General features: G+C 43.0%; 2 protein-coding genes across 2 annotated transcripts in view; one reads left to right on the top strand and one right to left on the bottom strand.

Annotated features, from left to right (window-relative positions):
* The window catches only part of LOC147434736 (uncharacterized), a 41,504-nt gene extending 33,661 nt beyond the window's left edge, over nt 1-7,843 (bottom strand). Inside the window, exon 1 of the mRNA XM_086491175.1 lies at nt 7,694-7,843. The gene's annotated coding sequence lies outside the window, so the exon portion shown is untranslated. The remainder of the gene's footprint in view (nt 1-7,693) is intronic.
* A 3,339-nt stretch (nt 7,844-11,182) lies between these two features.
* On the top strand, nt 11,183-11,749 carry LOC147434735 (uncharacterized). The gene has a single exon (XM_086489674.1). The coding sequence runs from the start codon at nt 11,183-11,185 to the stop codon at nt 11,747-11,749; it is 567 nt and encodes a 188-aa protein (XP_086345800.1).
* Nucleotides 11,750-20,283: the final 8,534 nt, after the last annotated feature.

Raw genomic sequence — 20,283 nt, 5'->3', positions numbered from 1 at the left:
TGTTGGCACATTCTTTGATGACATGATAGTCTACTCGAAGAATGAAGAGGAGCATAGGTATCACTTGACCGTTGTGTTCGAAGAGTTGCGCAGGAACAGATTGCTCATCAATGGCAAGGAAAGTGAGTTCTTCTTGGAAGAGATCCACTTTCTCGGACACATTGTGTCGAAGGATGGCGTCCGAATGGATCCTGCGAAGGTAGAAGCAATCAAGACATGGCCAGCTTTAAGGACTGTGCACGATGTCCATAGCTTCTTAGGGCTATGTTCTTACTACAAAAGATTCATTCGCAACTTTGCAAAGATTGCTTCACCTTTACATGCTTTGCAAAAGAAAGAGGTCACTTTCAGATGGACCCAAAAAGAGATTTCAGCTTTTAATCTCTTAAAGAAAAAGATGACTTCAGATCCAATCACTGTTTTGCTAGATCTCAGGAAGTCATTTGTGGTCCAGTGTGACGCTTGTGGCGGTAGCATTGGTGCAGTGCTAATACAAGATGGCAGGGTAGTAGCCTATGAGAGCAGAATCTTGCAAGGGCCGGAGATGACCATGCAGGTCTATGAAAAAGAGTTATTGGTTGTGATTCATGCGCTCTTAAGTTGGAAACACTACCTGCTAGGTGCTGACTTTGTTGTCCAAACGGATCATCAGACCTTGTGATACTTTCTGACACAGTCAAAGCTATCGGAAAAGCATATGCGATGGGCGAACATTCTTTCCATGTTTCACTTCCAGATTGTGCATGCGGAAGGCAAGAAGAATGTTGTGGCTGATGCGTCATCAAGAAAGCCACAAATTTGAGCTGTGTCAATTCCTTATCATCATGAGCTTGATGACATGAAGGAACAGTATGCGAGTGACGAAGATTTTGCAAGGATCTTCGAACAGTTACAGGAAGGACAACGTCATGAGCACTACCTCCTCATAGATGGTTTTATGATGATGCATGGCAAACTCTTATGTCACTAGGCCATTGCGACATAAGGTCATGGTAGAGAGTCATGTCCCACCGTCTGCAGGGCATCGTGGTATAGATGCTACAGTGAAAGCGGTTGAGACATTCTTTTATTGGCCGCCTACCTTGAGGAGAGATGTGGATGCCTTTGTGCGAGCATGCATGATTTGCCAGAAGGTCAAGTTTGACAGGCAAAAGGCACCAGGGCTGTTACAGCCATTGCCAATTCCAAATAAACCATGGGAAAGCATAGCTATGGATTTTATCTTTGATCTTCCAAGAACACAGATAGGAAATGATGGAATCTGGACCATTATTTGCAGATTCAGCAAGCAAGCTCATTTCATTCCTCTTAGGAAGAAGATAAAACCAGATCGGGTGGCACGTCTCTTTATGTGCAATGTCTTTAAGTACCATGGTATGCCACAGTTGATTGTCAGTGACTGTGACCCGCGGATGACAAGTCTATTCTGGAGAGGCATATTTGAGAATATGGGCACTACGCTTAAGTTCTCATCGTCGTTTCATCCACAGACACATGGGCAGTCAGAAGAGGCAAATTCTACTATCTTGGATCTGCTTAAATGCTATGTGTCAGAGCACAAGGCGAAGTGGGAGCAATATTTGCTGTTGGTTGAGTATGCGTACAATAATACAGTGCATTCTTCAACAAGCAAAGCACCTTTTGAAATTGTCGAAGGTCATGTGAAAGTTCCTCCCATTTTGCATACCAAGGAATCTCTACAATGCTTTGGACTTGCCAACGATGTCGACGACGAGACGGGCTGAAATTTGCAAATGCTAATGGCTGAAATCTGCAAATCTTTATCTGCTGAATTCAACTCTATGTCGGTGATGACGGCGATGACGACGATGCAACGATGACGCGCTGAAAACGCAGATGCTGAAATCTGCATTTTCTGGGCTGAGTCTGCAAACTTCGTGGGATCTGACCGTGCGGCGAGGATCTGGGTGGGAAGGTGAGATCTGAGAGGTTCGGGACTTCTACTGCGGGTGCTAACTGCTGAAAACTGAAAACGCTGGTCTTCTTGTTGCCTTGTCGCGTCGGAACTGCAAAAACGCTGAGGTCCAGGCTGATCCAAAAACGCTAGGGCTGGTTTCCATCTTCTGCTGCTGCAGGTTGTGTTGCAATGCAAAACGCTAGGCTGATCTGCTGTGGTTCTGTCGCCAGGCTGATGCAGAAGCAAAACGCTGGCTGATCTGAGTTCTTGTCCAAAAAACGCTAGGTATCTTGGGGTCCTGCTGAGAAGTTGCCTCCTGTGAACACATTGGTTCCTGCTGCCTCTTCTGCTAGAAAGTGCTAGCTCTCGTTTTCTTATATACAAACTTAGTAAATTTGCCCTACCTAGTTTCCAACAAAAGTCACTTAAAAATAATAAGTAAAAAATGTCAAAAATAGGGAAAATAGGTTTAATGCATTGGAAAATTCCCCTGATGAATTCTGATGGTAATGCTGATGATCATGCTATGTGCAACCAAAGGATATGCATCTACTCTAAGTGTTTGGACATGCACGGTCTGCGAACAAACTCACAAAAGTGCCAGATCACTTCCTATCCTAGACTGACTTGACTGAACTGAACCCTTGTCATGCTGTAGCTTGTCCACGGACACATAGGGTTGGATGTGTCACGTCTATTCCTCATTCTTGAAAGATAATAAAGAAATACCGAAAGGGGCGTCAACCTTTGATACCTAAAGGTGTCACTGTCTGCTTGGAAGCATTCTAGCTTCCTGGCCGTGCTTTTGTCTTGAAGTGTAATTCCACTCTCAGTTACAAGTTCCTTTTAAGTCATTGCTTTGTGTCGTAAAGTTAAGTGTTAAAGAATCGGGTGAAAGCTAACGTTCACCGCCATACGGGCCGGTTTCAGAATTCCACCCCAGAGAGTATTGGCCCCAAACGCGCCTCTTTCGGTATTTCTTTATATTGCATCAACACAGCACAAGCCGGTACTCCAGACTCTGCACCTTCTCCAGGAAGCATGCCAGAGAAAGAGCCCTAGCTGCATATTTAAAGGCCCTTGGCCATTAAAAGAATTTACAGTGAAAAGCTTCAAACTCAAAAGCATCTGGTCCAAAAGTGATGCCCAAAAGCTGCCAGCGTCATGGAAATCTGTACAGCTGCCATAGCAGCAACGCAAATCGTGGAAATCCATACAGCCTACCACGTCAACATGTCAACACAATTCACGAAAATCTGTACAGTTAGCCACGTCAGCGCAATTCACGAAAATCCGTACAGTCTGCCACGTCAATAGTCAGCGTGAAATCCGGGCTATCTGTACAGATCTCCTACGTCATCAGCTGGCTGTGTATCTTTTGTGTGTGTGTGTGTGTGTGATGGTCTTGCTTCATCTTCTACTGCTTCTACCTCTTCACTTAGGGTTTAGACCCCTTAGTAGGGATCTGCACAGTGGCTCCGTTCTTCAGCGGCTTGACACATAAGTACATCCCCCCTTCTTGAAAGAAAGTAACCGTTCGCGATTACAACACATTTGCAAAACAATTCAAGTTAGCTCAAAAAAATTTCCGCATTCCGAGGAACAATCCAAGGGACAATCAATTTGCTCTTTTAAGGAGTTGGCTTCTCCTTTCGGCTCTTTTGATCAAGGAGTTGGCTTCTCCTTTCGTCCAGATTGGAACTCTTGATATTCCGGCATAGTAAAATTAGCCATCACACCCAAACCGCACTGATCTTCCACGGGTGTCTTGATGCACTGAAATTACATAACCAGGCAATCTCATCCAATTAGGAATATTCAGTGGTTGGCACATCACAATGCAACACAAATGCTCACATATGCATGTTACAAGACATAGAAATATAAAGTCGCCGATGAACACTCCTCCTGCATAACCTAACAAGGTCTGGCCGGGAGATATTCAACGACTCCCTCATCACTCCTCCCGCATAACCTAAAAAGGTCCGGGCCGGGAGATATAGAGGCCTTTTACAACCAAACGCCCCCCAGACCGCAGCCTGCGTCGTTTGGAGGTGCTGAGAGTAACTACTACTCAAACTTTTTAATACTCTTCCAGCATAACCATCCAGGTCCGGGCCGGGAGTCACAAAAACAATATTTTGCAAGCATACAACCAAACGCTCCCTAAACATCCCGTCTGTGTCGTTCGGAGGTTTTCTAGCATACAACGAAACGCTCCCCATACATCTTGTCTGCGTCGTTCCGAGGTTCAAACAATATCAAAACAGCATTCTCACTACTCCACCCTGGAGTAAAAATCACCAATTAATGAAACTAGTATTAAAATCAGAGTCAAACATTTCAAATCGGCACCAAAACAGGTTCAAAACAGATACCATCCATTTCAAACAATTTTCAAACAGGATCACCAAACAAGTTCAAATAGAACTCAAACTTCAAAAGCAATCTCGACATCAGCCGAGCTCGAAAAGTCGACCGACTTTCCATCCTGAAACCTGCATCAAAATTTAGGGTTAGGTTCCTTCCATAAGGTCGTAGCCGACCACAACATGGTCCGTCAGCTCTTGGACAGATAGTGTTCCTTTGGCGATGATATTAGGTCCCAAGACATAGCAATCACACCGGACTTCCAAGGTTGTCAGCTTGAGAAGAGACACCTCGTGAGAGAATGTCCAAGAACTTTAAGTCGTATTCTGCTAAGGTTTCCATAGCAAGCATTTCAGAATACCCTACTCTGCCAGAAGTTGCATTCCTAAGGAAGATATCAAAAACCATATAATTTCGGACAAAAAATTTCCTTGAAAGCTTGCCAAGTCCTTGAAGTGAGCGGCTTGGTAGCTATAGAGACTTCCACCATTGCATGACACTGCATCTGAGAAAGACAGCAGCTCAACCAAATCTTGGATCCTTCTTTGCAAGTCTTTATGGCTTATGCCCTATAAGACATGAGCAGTGAAGACGGGGGAGCGCCCGATACACGATGAAGTAAGGGTGGGAGTGGCTAATAAGTCGAGGGTCGGAGTACGAAGCTACTCCAAATAAGATTCCAGTAGACTTTTGAAAGCGCCGGTTTGCTCTGTCTACTCGTTTGTATGACCGGAATGCTTTCAGAAAAGCATACGCTTGATGCTCTGATACCACTGTCACAAGACGGGCATCACGTGCTAATAGAAGAGACTAAACAGACTTTTAGCACTTCAATAAAAACTGAATTGAGAGAGAAAGAGAGAGCGACACGCGACACGGAGTGACGGAATTCCACCCCAGAGAGTATTGGCCCCAAACCTTGGCACCCTTCCGGTATTTCTTTATTTTGCATCAACACAGTACAAGCCGATACTCCAGACTCTGCACCTTCTCCGGAAGCATGCCAAAGAATGAGCCCTAGCCTCATATTTAAAGACCCTTAGCCATTAAAAGCATTTGTAGTGAAAAGCTTCAAACTCACAAGCATCAGGTCCAAAAGCGATGCCCAAAAGCTGCTAGCGTACATCACGGAAATCTGTACAACTGCCACGTCAACAATGCAAATCGTGGAAATCCGTACAGGCTGCCAAGTCAGCATGTCAACGCAATTCACGAAAATCCGTACAACTGCCATGTCAACAATGCAAATCTTGGAAATCCGTAAAGGTTGCCACGTCAGCATGTTAGCACAGAAATCCATACAGTCTGCCACGTCAGAATGTAAGCGCAATTCATGCAAATCCGTATAGTCTGCCATGTCAGCATGTCAACGCAATTCACCAAAATCCGTACAGTCTGCCACGTCAACAGTCAACGTGAAATCCGGGTTGTCCGTACAGATGTGCCACGTTATCAGCTGGCTGCGTAGAAACACCAACACATATGCTCAAGGAACTCCGTTGAAGTAAAAGTCTCTCCCCTCTTACCTCGCACTTGCCGAAATCAAGCAAAAGCATGTGAGAGGGTTATGAATTATAGTTATTTGACAAGGACCTTCCCCTCTGCATCGGTAGCACGAGGAAGATGGGTGAACAATTGCTCCCGCTCCATGACGGAATCCAATCAGCCAGCCATCCATCCAAGTATCTCGAACAAAAAAGTCCTTTCAAAGCTTCCATGCGGGGGCCACTTCGACTAGACCATTGGTGATGAATCATTTGGAAAGAGATGCTCATGTAGCCTAGACTTTCCAAAGCATATGGTTCATAGCCATCTCTCCCACATCAAGTATTGATCCAAGTTGGCTTGCTCAATCCGCAGCAACACTACCAAGGACTCAATCTGTCTATCATGCATGCTGAGAAGCTGATCCATTGTACGCAAGCCAATGACTTCACCTTTTTACAACACAGAATCGTGTAGTTGAGTGTTCTGCCGCCCCGGCTCCAGGACTGTGCTCTAATGTGCCATCGACAGATCGAAAGCTGATGCACAAGTCAACCTACTACTGCCCTCATAAAACATGCTCGATGGCCGTCCCCTTTGAGCTCCCCTAACCTAAACTTTTAAGTTATTAATAAGATAAGTTTCTACTGAGCGTACGACTGAGAGTTGTGTTATTAATAAGTTTCTACTGAGTGTACGACTGAGAGTTGTGTGTCTCTATGGGCTCCCCTCAGCACTAAAGACCACGGGTCTTTAATGAAGCCCAAGCTGTGAGATCACGACGCGCAAGTAGGACTTGAAATTCAAAAACATTGTGTGCCGTCGGATGTTGTCCGAGTTTACTGTTTTTGGCCGAGTTTACTTTTTCCCGTTTGTGTCCACCAAATAAGGGTGTGTTTTGCCTTGGATGCCATCAAAAGCTACACGCCCGCGTGGTTAGGGCAACAACCTATCATCGGGCAAGTCATGGGTTCGATTCACCTTGAGGGCGTTGATCGCGACCTTTTTTTTTACCATCCATCCTCCTCGAGATTCCCCCGCTCTGCTTACTTACAACCATTGATCCCATCTCTCCAACTTCATTGAATACTTAGTGTTGTGGGTGGGCTCCAACCTAAATAATTATATGGAAGAGATAAAATGACTAACTTGATAAATAGGCTTTGAAACTGGGAACGTTCACATCAGATGCATACTCTCATCGATTTTTTCATCAGATGCATATCGAACAGACATACTCTCATCGATTTTTTCACAGTAGCACTTAATTTTGTACCTTTTATCATTTTCCAAGATAACCAAAGGACATATTCATTTATAGTGATCTGTTTCATAGGCCGACTTTGGCCTTTAAAAGACGTTAATAAATTTCTCTCTCTCTCTCTCTCTCTCTCTCTCTCTCTCTCTCTCTCTCCATATTGCTGCTTAGCATTGGGGTGAGCTTCTATGGCTGTGAGGATCGACGTATAAACAACCAAAATCTTTAGAAAGTTGTCCCTGCTGCTTCAGAATTGGTTCTATCGTGACTGCAATCCTCTGACTGTAGACCACTTCCTTTTACTCAAGGAGATAGTATCAGGCAAGTTCGTAAAGGACAAAACAACTTCAGGATGGAGCAGGTTTCCACGCTTCTCGCACATACTCTTTACAATCTGTACAAGAAAGTTTTCTGGTTTGCGGTTAATTACTGCCATGAAAAAGGCTATACGATCAATTCTGTGACCCAAATGGGCTAGGAAGGTCGCCTTAGCGTCCGGTCGAGAGAATCGCTTAAACTTAGCTGGTTGGGCAGAAGTAAAATAGCATGCTCATGCCCAGAATTGTAAGAATGGCGATCGTACACACACACACACACACACACACACACACACAGAGAGAGAGAGAGAGAGAGAGAGAGAGAGAGAGAGAGAGAGAGCATACCTGGAAAGCCTGAAAGCGTTTCTGCGGAGTGGCAACTGGACATCAAGCACGACCATGGTGTTCAATGTGCGTACCCCTTCGTCCAGCCTCGCCCATTTCCTTTGGCCTGTGGAAGACCAGTGGCATGTTAATAAGAGCACGTGAAGAAACAAGTTAATTAAAAGCGTCCTCTGGAAGGCAAAAAGTGAACAAGTGATAAAATCACGAGGCCCTACTACTAATGGAGGCTAAAAAGTGATGAATCATGAGAGGCATCTCAGTTGAAACAAATTGAGTTTCGAGCCTAACTTCCAAAAATAACCATTTGAATCATCTCCTCAAAACTAAGTTCAAGGGTGGTTGCAAGTGTCATATTTTGGGTCCATAGAGTGGTTGCAAGTGTCATATTTTGGGTCCATAGAGTGGTTGCAAATCCACTAATTACAAATCCAAGAAGAAGCAATTGGCTACTCAAGCTAAGAGTAAGTAGGAATACTTTCAAGACTCTTGCAATTACCCATATAAAGCTCCTTCAAGGTTGTGAGGGAGCATACACTCTCTTGAGTGCGCTCGAGCAACTTTCAACATGTAGTGATTGTAGGACACTCCCAACCTTGGCTAGCAAGGAAAGCTCCTCATGTCAGTGTGCAACCTCAACCGGTGGTAGGTCAAATATGTGCACACAGTGGAAAGCCATATTGTGCTGAAAAGCAAAGCGAAGCAAGAGTAGTTAGAATAAAAATAAACTTTATTCATGTATTGTTAATAAGGTTCTAAAACGTCATGTGAGGAGGTGCAAGATCAAAATATTGCACAAGGAGCCCTAGACACCATCATCTTGCTGCCTATACCCACTCCAAGAAGCTCAAGCAATTGGGAGATCCATGGGGCCCGCTTGTACCACCTACCCTCCGCATCCAACAACAAAGGGGTGTTAATCAAGGTAGGTTCGCTCAAGAGGTACCTGCCCACTCCTTTGGCGTATCACAATGGCTACATGATGGTCGAAACCATGCAGCTAGTTTTGATCTAGCTCATGTCCTCGATCTTCATGTTTGATAAAATTGTGCATGACTCTTCCAAGATGGGAGCCACCGTCGGAGTCTCTAGGTAGTGTTTGCAAGGTATAAACGGTAGAAATAGACGTCTACAAGGGCATGTACATTATGTAAGCATATGTGGTGGAGACCTCGGTGAAGATGGTGGAGAATTGAAAGGGAGAAGCAACCGACCCTGCAGTACTGTGCAGCCCACCTATTGTGCTTCAAAAAAGAGAAGATAGAGAGGAGGCAGTTCATAGCAATGTTGACACCATTGATGGTGACTATAGTAAAGCAGGGGTGTTTCGACTCTCAAGCACAAGCTTGGCGGCAACAAGTGTGCTGGATTTACAAATAGTCCTCGGCTGCATCTTCGCATGCGCTGTGTTTCCCTTATAATAAGCTGTCACGCCATCTCCATCAGCTGCCTGCGGGACTGCAGAAGGTCAAAGGCGCCTCTCGGCTTGCGTTGCTGCTTCACGGGCGCCCTCTACCGCGTCGTTTCTCCAGCTCGGCCCTCTGCCGCGTCGTTTCTCCAGTTGTATCGCACGTGAGTTTGCAGCTTTAGCGTTCACGCTTAATTATTTTTAAAGTTGGTCTCGATTTTTTCTTACATTAATCTTTGCTATTTGAGAGGCACGCGCGCGCGCACACACAGATGAAAAGAAATGAAATGTTATGTTAAACGTCTCTTGAGACCAAATTGATACAATCCTACCGGATTTAATAGAATGTTTGGTATAAAACAAAATAAAGTAAAATGAAAGCTAAAATGAACATGAGTGTCGAAGGATGTCCAAGTGAGAGAGAGAGAGAGAGATGAGAGATGAGATGAGATGAAATGTTATATTAGACGTCTTATAAAGGCCAAAATGAGCCGTGAGACCAAATTGATACAATCTTAGTGGATTTAACACAATGTTTGGGTATAAAACAAAATAAAGTAAAATGAAAGCTAAAATGAACATGAGCGTCGAAGGATGTCTGATTGTGGGCATTGTCCATCAGTCCTTGACGAGCATCGTCAATGTCCATCTCTGTAAATAGTTGTATTGAATGTCTCTCATGTTGTGCTAGGTAGAATAGTCTTGATTCTCTAACTGAGCTCCATCAATGTCATGGCAACTCTTGCAGATGTAAATGTCTAGCTCTCCCAAGCTCAACGGCTTTGTTTATCAATATACCTTTGGTGTAAGTGGATGTGAAGTTAGAGAGAGAGAGAGAGAGAGAGAGAGAGAGAGAGAGAGTACACCCAAGTCTTCATACAAAAGACATGCTAAAAGAGAGAGACATCTGTAGGGTCCTTCATCGTAGCTGTACAACCCACAAATTCGTCAAAAAAATACTAAGTGATTTTTTTAGGGGACATGCACATGGTTTGGCCTATTGAGTCTTTAAAATTTTAGAAACCAAAAAGAATTCTTTGACTCGTGAAAAATTTGAGTCAGACCTAATTGGGTCTCCCCGTTATCAGCAAAGCCTTTCCTCCCTTATACAGTCCCTACGGTCGGTAAATCCTTTGTCCCTCCTGGTGTAGGCATCGACACTCTTTGCATCATCTATTATTACATGCATCTGTTGCCTTGCAATAAACATTACAAACATTGTTTAGTCGTTATCTATATCTAATGCTATAGATGTAGCAATTTTTGCATTACGCATGAAAACCAAAGGTTACTTGAGTGATCTTTAAAAAAAAAAAATGACGGTAGATAGCAAATCTTTCATCATTTGGGATAGTGTTGACCTTAGAAAAAGAGTTATTGGCTTTGCAGGTACATTTTCTAATATGCGTGTTTGTTCAATGGAGGTGGGCGAGGAAGTTGTCCTTGAGCTAACTATTTTTTTAATGGCAACCCAAGAAATAGAGAAGTCATGGGAGGAGAGTTCTTATTACTTGTTTGGTCAATCTAAGCCAAAAATCACCTTTTTACATATATGGATTGATGATCATGTTGGGTGGGATGGGAATCTATAGCTCCTTCTTTTGAAAGAGAGTCTGCGTCTTGTTGATTACTACATAGTCTATTGGCACATGGAGTCCAGTTTGGTATCTGTAGATGTTATCTTAGAAAGAATGGAGGACCTGTCATCTATTCTTCCTTCTAGAAAACTATTTCCGAGTGACTCCTATTATTCTCTTTTGTGGAGATGAGCAATGGATGTCACAAATTTTATGTAATTTGAAAGATTTGATGTAATGTCTCAATGCCTTGCTTTGTGTCAACTTATAAAGACTATTGTTTTTTAATTTGACGAAAGTCAATTTTAAGTGAAGAAATATAAGAAATCTGAAATATACTCTATGTTCCACTTTTTTGCCAAATAGATGGAGCCTAGAGACACAACGCTGCATAGGTGCCAATGTAATTATAAGTGCAAGCATAGCTCTCTTGGGTATGATCTTGTTAGTAGGAGGACATATTATGAGCACCTTTGTCACGATCGCAATGGGGATCTTCATCCAAGCATGAGTATTGGAAATTTTGAGCATCCCACCTCCAACTCTCAACCTACTACTGCGGTTGAGACTGCTCAAACATCATCACATCAAGTACCTAGAAAACAATGGTGTTCGTGCAAAGCATATTGCTATAGTGGAAGGTTGATAGCTCCATCAACCTATAAAAGACATCAGGATGCTGAGGTTAGATATCGAGAAATAAACTCGGTATTTGGCATTCAAAGTATACATGATTCATGGTGTCAAGAAACCATTGTACCTACAAGCACAAACAAACTTCAAATGGATTTGAATTGTCAAATTCTTAAATATAGTACTTTTGAAGCTATCGTAGATGAAAATCATGATCAAGGCTTTGAAGAGAATGAGCTGGCTATCTTCCATGGCTATGTAGCTCCTGCAATTGTTGAAGGTGGTCAAAACCTTGACGAGCATGAGAATGCAAGGACTCTTGACAATGAAGATCTACTAAACAACGAGCAAGAACAACAACAGGAGGAAGATGTGGCCAATACAGATGATAAGATTCTCCAAAAAATAGTTCAAATGCAAGCCCTATGGGATGAACATTAGGTCTCTATTGATTTTCAAGATTGAATGCTAAAGCTTTTGTTTGGAAAAAGAACAGAGAACGGTGTAGAGAGTTTGAGTTCTCTCTTGGTAAAGCTTCCAGACAGTTGGGAAGGCAACCTTGGTGGCATCAATGCTCCATTATGTTGGCCAGAGTTGAACACAATGTACAGAAGTCTCGGTATGGTAGACAATGAGAGATATCTCATTTGTATGGGTCTAAAGGGTAATACTCATCATCCTATTTTGTACAACCCAATACATGAGGATAATTATGTGGGAAATGTTGTGTTGTGCTTATGCTAACAACCTGAAGGACGCAAGGGTAGGAAATTGAAAAGGGATTGTCCTCGTTGCTGTGAAAGATGTAATAGAATTTGCCTATTCAATTTGAGAGTAGCGAAATCTAATGAGAGTACTTTCAAGAAATGATTTTGTGAGCATAGCAGGTTGACATAATTGAAGATAGAAACATACTCATAGCAATTAGTTAACTTGGCATAGACAATACTTTTGCAAGAGAGAGAATTTAGAGAACATGACAACAGTTGAGGACCGGATTTATGTGGAGCCGGTCCCCCCTCCAATAGGCATTTGTATTATGATTTCTCCCATAAAGAGAGACTTGTTACAATACATTCTTTGTGTTCCTTGTGACCTAGGTGAAGCAATGAAGATGGAAAGCTTCATGCATCACCATCATAGCATAACCTAAACTTGAAGAAAGCTTTAACTATACCAAGCCTCAGTCCCAAGACCTCAAACACCTTCGAAGGTGGAGAGAGCTAGCAGGGAATGAGGGTAGGAAAGAGGAAGAAGAAACATTTCGTAGGAGAAAGAATTAGTTCCTCACTTATCATACTCTTGTTGCTAGCATACATAATAACATAGTAATGAAGAAGAAGGAGATGGCAAGCTTAAGCATTGAAGCATGGCTCTTGGTTGGATTTGCACTCCATAGCCAAGAGTGTTGGTGTAGGCTCTCAACCTTTACTTGCTTGGAGAGGGAGCTCTTCCACTTTGCATAGCACACAATGAGAGTGCTTGTGAGTGTGTGTGGGTGAGTATACCCCCTAAGCACCCCCCTAGCTTGCTTGGGTCGACCTCCCCTTGTAGCTCATGCTTGAAGCTCATTGGACCCCTCCAGGCCTAGCCAATCACAAGCAGAAGCCATTACAAGCAACAGGGATAGCCTTGGGACAAGTGTCCCCCTTTCCCCTTTGAGAGAGAGGACTTGATAAATGCAAAAACAATTAGATAATTCAAGTAATTTATCATTGGACCCCTTTGAAGCCTAGCCAATAGGCTTCAAGCAACACATGAAGGTAACATGGGTAGGGACCTGACATGTGTCCTTGCTGCCTCTTCAAGCTGGGGCTTCCCTTGTGAGTGTGAGTGTGTGTTCTCTCTCTAATCCCTAGGAAAAGGGCTCGCCCCCCCCCTCTTGTAGGGATGCTTTTGACTTTAGGAGCTCAAGCACCTTAGTCATCAAGCATGACAAAGCACTTGGACTAGGGGGTATTCCCACAAGCATCTCAGGCAAGCATGTCAAGGCACCTCAAGCACCTTAATCAAGCGGCAAGTCAAGCACCTCAAGCATGGAGTAAGTCAAGCACCTCAAGCACGACAAGCACCTCAAGCAGGTCAAGCACCTCGAGCTTGGGCCGGGTTCCCACCTCAAGCTCAACCCTAGCTTACCTAAGGTCAAAGGACTTTTACACACATTATTGGAGGTCTTCAATGAAGCTAACCCTAAGGTCTTATGCTCCATTGGTTAGCCTTGCTCTTGATAGAACTTCTCCCATTTGGGCCCCTTTACTATTGGCCCCGTGTTGAGATAGATCTATAAGCACATATCTATATCTTAACACTTGTTTCCGTTTATTCTCCCACATTAAGTGATCAATTTAATATGAGAAAATAATTTGGGTTGGTTAGATATTAGATTTTATTACATTACCTCTCTCTTGAAATCATAGTCGTCCTCGACTATGAGGTAGAAGAGATAAAGGCTTAGTCATTAGTCAATCGTACTTAGCGGGTAGAGGATCCCTTTTTTTACCCTACGACATCTTTCCAAGATGGATGACTAATCCATTTGGTGCTTGGGAGACATAGCTGCCGCAAGCATTTCTGCTCTTTAGTCCATTTCATTCTCCCAAAGTAGAGTGACAAATTCTACTTGGTGTTTGAGAGACGTCGTCATCACAAACATGATTCTAAGCATGCATACTAGTTAAATTTGTGCACAATTAAAAAGAGGACTAGTCATATAAGACAAAAACATGAGTCATTTAAAAGAAATTTGTACATTTTCTTACTCTAATGTAGCATTGTAAGCATTGACAAGGTTCATACTATCCTTAAGTTGTACTCCTTGCATCCATCTAGCATCTTCAAAAGGATAATTTTTGAACTTAATAAGATACCGCCGGATTATCTTACCATGTCGTAGTACCTTGTCTTCATGCCGAAGGACAGCTTCGGGTTGTAGCACCTCTTCTTGGTCTTCAACTTCGGGAGGGTCTTCAATAATTGGTTCAATTGGTGGCTCTCCTTTGTAGGGCTTAAGTAGGCTTACATGAAAGGCATTGTGTATAAGCCAATGGTTGGGCAACTTGAGTTGATAAGCCGTCTCATGGATAGGCTTCAAGATTTGGAAAGGACCATAGTATCTTTTTGCTAGTTTAGCATAATACTTTTGATGGCCCGTAGGATTTTTGCCCGTCGTTTGCCTTAATCGAGCCTTAGGAAACTTGAGTAAGACCCAATCATTTTCTTTGAACATTAAGGCTCTTCTGTGCTTATCAGCAACAGCTTTTTGCCTTTGTTGAGAGATGGCTATAGCCTTCCTAATCTTTTGAAAAGATTCTTGTAGGTCACGGCTATATTCATCGGCGGCGAAGATCTTCCCATGTACTTTGAGTAGCAAGGGACTTTTAGGTCTTCCCTCTATGATCTCGAAAGGTGCTTTCCCGGTAGAAGTATGGACAGTATTATTGTAGGCATACTCTACTAGAGGTAAATACTTTTCCCATTGTGAGCGTTGATCTACTTCGGTAACATAAGTCTTGAGTAGATCGAGTATCGTAAGATTGGCTATCTCACTTTGGCCATCCGTTTGTGGGTGATAGGCCAAAGAGAAATTCAATCTTGTTCCTAGATTTTCAAAGAGACCTTTCCAGAAATTACTGGTCATTCTAGGATCTCTATCTGACACGATGGATGTGGATAATCCATGGTGCTTGAAAATCTGAGATATGAAGAGAGTTGCCATTTGATGTGCCTTAATAGTCTTTTTGACAGGAATAAAATGTGCTTTCTTGCTAAACCTGTCAACTATTGTCCATATTCCTGTATTCCCATGGATAGACTTGGGTAATCCAAAGATGAAATCCATGTATATACTCTCCCATGGTGAATTTGGAATAGGCAATGGCTGGAGTAATCCAGGTTGCTTCCCTCTATCATACTTGGTCTTTTGGCATACTACACATTTTGAAACATACTCTTGTATGTCCACTTTCAGGGTAGGCCAATAGAAATACGTCTCTACTCCTCGGAGAGTAGGTTGAATACCTCTATGCCCTGCATATGGAGGAGCATGGGATTCATACATAACCTTCTCACAAAGGGAATGGGTAACACATAGCCTATTGCCGTGGAGAAGATAACCATCCTGCAAGGTGAATGGTTCCTCTTTCTTCCACAAAGCAAGGGCTGACATTATGTCTCTAAAGTCAGCGTCAGTAGCATACTCATCTATCATAGAGGATAGATCATTGTGAGTAGCTATAGACACCGCATTAACTTTTGGTCGTCGTGAAAGTGCATCGGCAACTTGATTGTGCTTACCAGCTATGTGAGCAATATGGAAATTAAATTGCGAAAGAAAATTTGCCCACCTCATTTGTTTGTCGGAAAGCTTGGTTTGCGTCATGAAATACTTGAGACTTTGGTGGTCGGTTCGTAGGATAAATGGAGTCCCCAATAGGTAGTGCTTCCATGTGTCTAGGGCATGTAGAACAGCTAAAAGCTCTTTCTCATAAATGCCCAAGACTCGTTCATCACTATTGAGCCTTCGGCTCTCATATGCTATGGCATGCCCTTCTTGAAGCAAAACCGCTCCAAGGCAATCACCACACGCATCACATTGGACCTCAAATGGCTTTGAGAGATCCGGAAGCACGAGGACTGGTTGGGAAGTAAGCTTCTCTTTGAGTTTTTCAAAAGCTTTTTGCTCCTTAGCAGTCCATACAAACTTAACGTTCTTCTTTGTTAAGTCGTGCAGTGGTCCTGCTACTTGAGAGAATTTTGCTATGGAGCGTCTATAGTATGCACACATACCAATAAAGCTTCTTAGCTCATGTAGATTCCTTGGGTTAGGCCATGATTTTATTACCTCTAACTTTGATGGATCCATACGAATACCATCGTGAGAGATAATATGACCTAGATATTGAATCTCTTGAAGGAAGAATTCACTTTTCTTTTGGTTGAGAAAAAGTTTGTTCTCCCTCAAGGCTTGAAAAATCACTTGGAGATGTTGCTTATGTTCCTCCAAAGACTTGGAGTAGATGATGATATCATCAAAGAACACTCCAGTGAATTTACGATATGGTCTAAAAATTTTCTCCATGAGACGCTGGTGCATTAGTCAAGCCAAAAGGCATGACTAGATATTCATAAAGACCAAATGTTGTGCAAAACGCGGTCTTTAGGATATCTTCATCCACTATCCTTATTTGATGATAGCCACTCTTAACGTCAATCCTACTGAAGTAGGTAGAGCCTTGTAGCTTATCAAACAGATCTTCTACCCGAGGCACGGGAAATCTGTTTTTGATAGTGATATGGTTTAGTGCTCGATAGTCCACACACATACGGTATGTACCATCTTTCTTTTGCACTAAAAGGACTGGAGAACAAAAGGGAGAGGAACTAGGCCTCACCATCCCTTTGTCTACCAATTCCTGTACTTGCCTCATAATCTCCTCTTGTTGAGCTTGTGAGACTCGATAAGGAGGTTTGTTAGGCGGCGAGCTTCCTGGAAGGAGCTCAATACGATGGTCATCATCCCCTCGTTTTGGAGGTAGGTCCATAGGGATATCATCGATGAACACATCTTGGAATCCTTTTAGAAAAGTAGACAAGTCTAACTCTTCTTGATTCCTATCATTTTCATTTGATAAAATATTATTAGCTTTTAGAGACTCTTTGACATAAATCATGTACGCAGAAACTGAGCTCTTCATTGATTTATCAAAAGAAAGAGGATTTACAAGTGGAATACTGCGACCACGCTCACTAGCATCTATATACATGTTCTTTCCCTTGTAGGTGAAGTAAATTCTCCTTTCAGGGAACTTCATGTTGGCAGCCATGCGATCAAACCATGGTGCCCCTAGGATAACATTCTGATGTTGGAGAGGAGAGATGAAGAAGTCTTCTTTGTTGACATAGCTTTGGACATGAAGCCTCAACTTCCCAATCAAGGGAGTAACAGAGGCTTGTTGTCCCTTGAAAGTTGCATCGGCTGTTACTATATCTCCCATCTCAAAAGCTTGAATGCCCAACTTGGTGGCCAACTCTATTGATATGAAGTTGAGAGTAGAGCCTGGGTCAAACAAGATGAAGGCATCATGCTCTCTTACCTTTCCCCACGCATAGGAAAGTGATGATCCTTTGCAATGACCATCCTCTTTTGGAGCTTCGATGGTGGAAGCCCTAGGAGTCTCATTGCGAGTATTCTTCTTGGGGCAAGAACGATAGTCATGTCCTTGCTCTCCACACTTGAAACACTTATGGTCCTTGTGAAAAGCTTCAAGCTCTTCAGGAGAGAGTTTGTTTTTACCTTTGTAAACTCCCTTCTCCTTGGACCGATTGTTGTTGTTGTTGTTGTTGTTGTTGGAAGTGCCTTGGGAATTATTTTGAGCATTGGATTTCCCCTTTGCATCATTTTTATCTTTGTTTTCCATGGGCTTGGCATTACGTCTAGCCCCTTGATGGAAGTTGATGCGTGAAGCAACCATGGTGTGGTGGATTACTTCGGTAATAGTACCGGGCCGTTGAGAGTTGATGTATTCGGCCATCTCTTCAGGTAATCCCGCACAGAATTGCTGTCTTTGTTCGGCAAAGTCTATCTTTTGAAAGACAGTAGCTTTGAGATGTAAATCCCAAAACTTGTCTACATACTTGTTGATAGACTCATGAGAGAGAAGCTTCAAGCCGCGCCATTCGGTAAGAACTTTATCTTTAGTATCACTTGGAAGAAATTGCTTCATGATGGAAACTCGTAGAGTTTTCCATGTCTTTGGGGCTTCTCCATTGACACGAAGGCTAGCCCACCATTGACGAGCTGATTTTTGGAAGTGCATAGCTACATGGCGTAGCTTGGAGGACTCTGTGAAGCCCTCGTCCCCAAAGGCCGCATCAAATTGCTGGATGAAGGCCAACACTTTGTCGGTAGCACCAAAGGTGCCATCATAGGTGAGAAAAGAGATACTCTTTCCTCCCTCCTTGAACTTCTTTAGCTTTTGTGACCTTCGCCATGCAGGAAATGATTTGCGATGTCCTCCCCTCTTGTATTCTCTAGGAGAATAGCCATAACTTTCATCGGAAGAGGAGGAAGGTGAAGAAGAAGGAGAAGAGGGTGACCTCTTCCTAGCCCTTTTCTTCCTTTGTTTCCTCTCTTGCATTTCAGAGTGATGAGGAGAAGAACTATAGGTTGCTCTTTTCCTCTTGGGAGGAGTAGGCGATCGTCTAGACCGCCATCTTCGTGGAGCCACATCTTCAGAAGAACTTAGATTGTCATTTCTTTCTTTCTCTTTGGATTCCTCCTCTCGAATGGGAGAGAGTCTTCTTTTGGGGGTCTCTTCAAGAGGCCTCCTAAGCTCTCTCTCCTCTGGGAGAGGAAGGGAAATTCCATAAGCATGAAGTTGTTGAGTAACTTCGGCTTGCAAAACAGGGTTGCCCATAGCTTGTTTCAACCTAGTGACGAGATAATTCACAAACATGGGAGCATCATCATTAGCACCTTCATGTGCAAAATCAAAGCTATCAATGTTCATTCTACTCTCTTGATTATTGTCAGCCATGTTAACAAAATTTATGTTTATACTTAGTGTATGCTTTGGCAATACAAAACCTTAGTTGCCACTCCTCTTAGCCTTTGAATATCGGCTCTTAAGTACCTACACCCACGGCTCAAAGTGGTTAATTATAGAGAGTAGAGGAGTAGGTCTAACATAGCAGAGTTGCCAAGGGTTAGCTCCTTTCGGACTTCTTATGGCTCAATAATGGTAAAGCCATAGGCAAGTCTAGAAAGACTCCATTATTAAGTCCAAAGCTCCCGAGGTGTGCACCATCCCCCACATAGTGGGCTCAACAAAACCGATAATAGATCCCAATTCCACTTACCCTATTATAATTAACAACATCAACCATTTATAGGCTACTTAAGGACCTCTCTTCTTAAGCAAGAAAAGAGAAACCAAATGCTCTGATACCAATGTAATGGAATTTGCCTATTCAATTTGAGAGTAGCGGAATCTAATGAGAGTACTTTCAAGAAATGATTTTGTGGGCATAGCGGGTTGACATAATTGAAGATAGCAACATACTCATAGCAATTAGTTAACTTGGCATAGACAATACTTTTGCAAGAGAGAGAATTTAGAGAACATGACAACAGTTGAGGACCGGATTTATGTGGAGCCGGTCCCCCCTCCAATAGGCATTTGTATTATGATTTCTCCCATAAAGAGAGACTTGTTACAATACATTCTTTGTGTTCCTTGTGACCTAGGTGAAGCAATGAAGATGGAAAGCTTCATGCATCACCATCATAGCATAACCTAAACTTGAAGAAAGCTTTAACTATACCAAGCCTCAGTCCCAAGACCTCAAACACCTTCGAAGGTGGAGAGAGCTAGCAGGGAATGAGGGTAGGAAAGAGGAAGAAGAAACATTTCGTAGGAGAAAGAATTAGTTCCTCACTTATCATACTCTTGTTGCTAGCATACATAATAACATAGTAATGAAGAAGAAGGAGATGGCAAGCTTAAGCATTGAAGCATGGCTCTTGGTTGGATTTGCACTCCATAGCCAAGAGTGTTGGTGTAGGCTCTCAACCTTTACTTGCTTGGAGAGGGAGCTCTTCCACTTTGCATAGCACACAATGAGAGTGCTTGTGAGTGTGTGTGGGTGAGTATACCCCCTAAGCACCCCCCTAGCTTGCTTGGGTCGACCTCCCCTTGTAGCTCATGCTTGAAGCTCATTGGACCCCTCCAGGCCTAGCCAATCACAAGCAGAAGCCATTACAAGCAACAGGGATAGCCTTGGGACAAGTGTCCCCCTTTCCCCTTTGAGAGAGAGGACTTGATAAATGCAAAAACAATTAGATAATTCAAGTAATTTATCATTGGACCCCTTTGAAGCCTAGCCAATAGGCTTCAAGCAACACATGAAGGTAACATGGGTAGGGATCTGACATGTGTCCTTGCTGCCTCTTCAAGCTGGGGCTTCCCTTGTGAGTG

Source organism: Adiantum capillus-veneris, chromosome 19, assembly GCF_014529385.1.
Source record: "Adiantum capillus-veneris isolate H3 chromosome 19, ASM1452938v2, whole genome shotgun sequence".
In the NCBI taxonomy this organism is placed as follows: domain Eukaryota; kingdom Viridiplantae; phylum Streptophyta; class Polypodiopsida; order Polypodiales; family Pteridaceae; genus Adiantum; species Adiantum capillus-veneris.
Note: the sequence above shows the minus strand (reverse complement) of the source record. Positions and strands in the feature narration are given on the sequence as shown.

Bases quoted from the DNA above. Each gene is read 5' to 3' on its own strand.
- LOC147434735 (XM_086489674.1), top strand. From the start codon at position 11,183: ATGAGTATTGGAAATTTTGAGCATCCCACCTCCAACTCTCAACCTACT.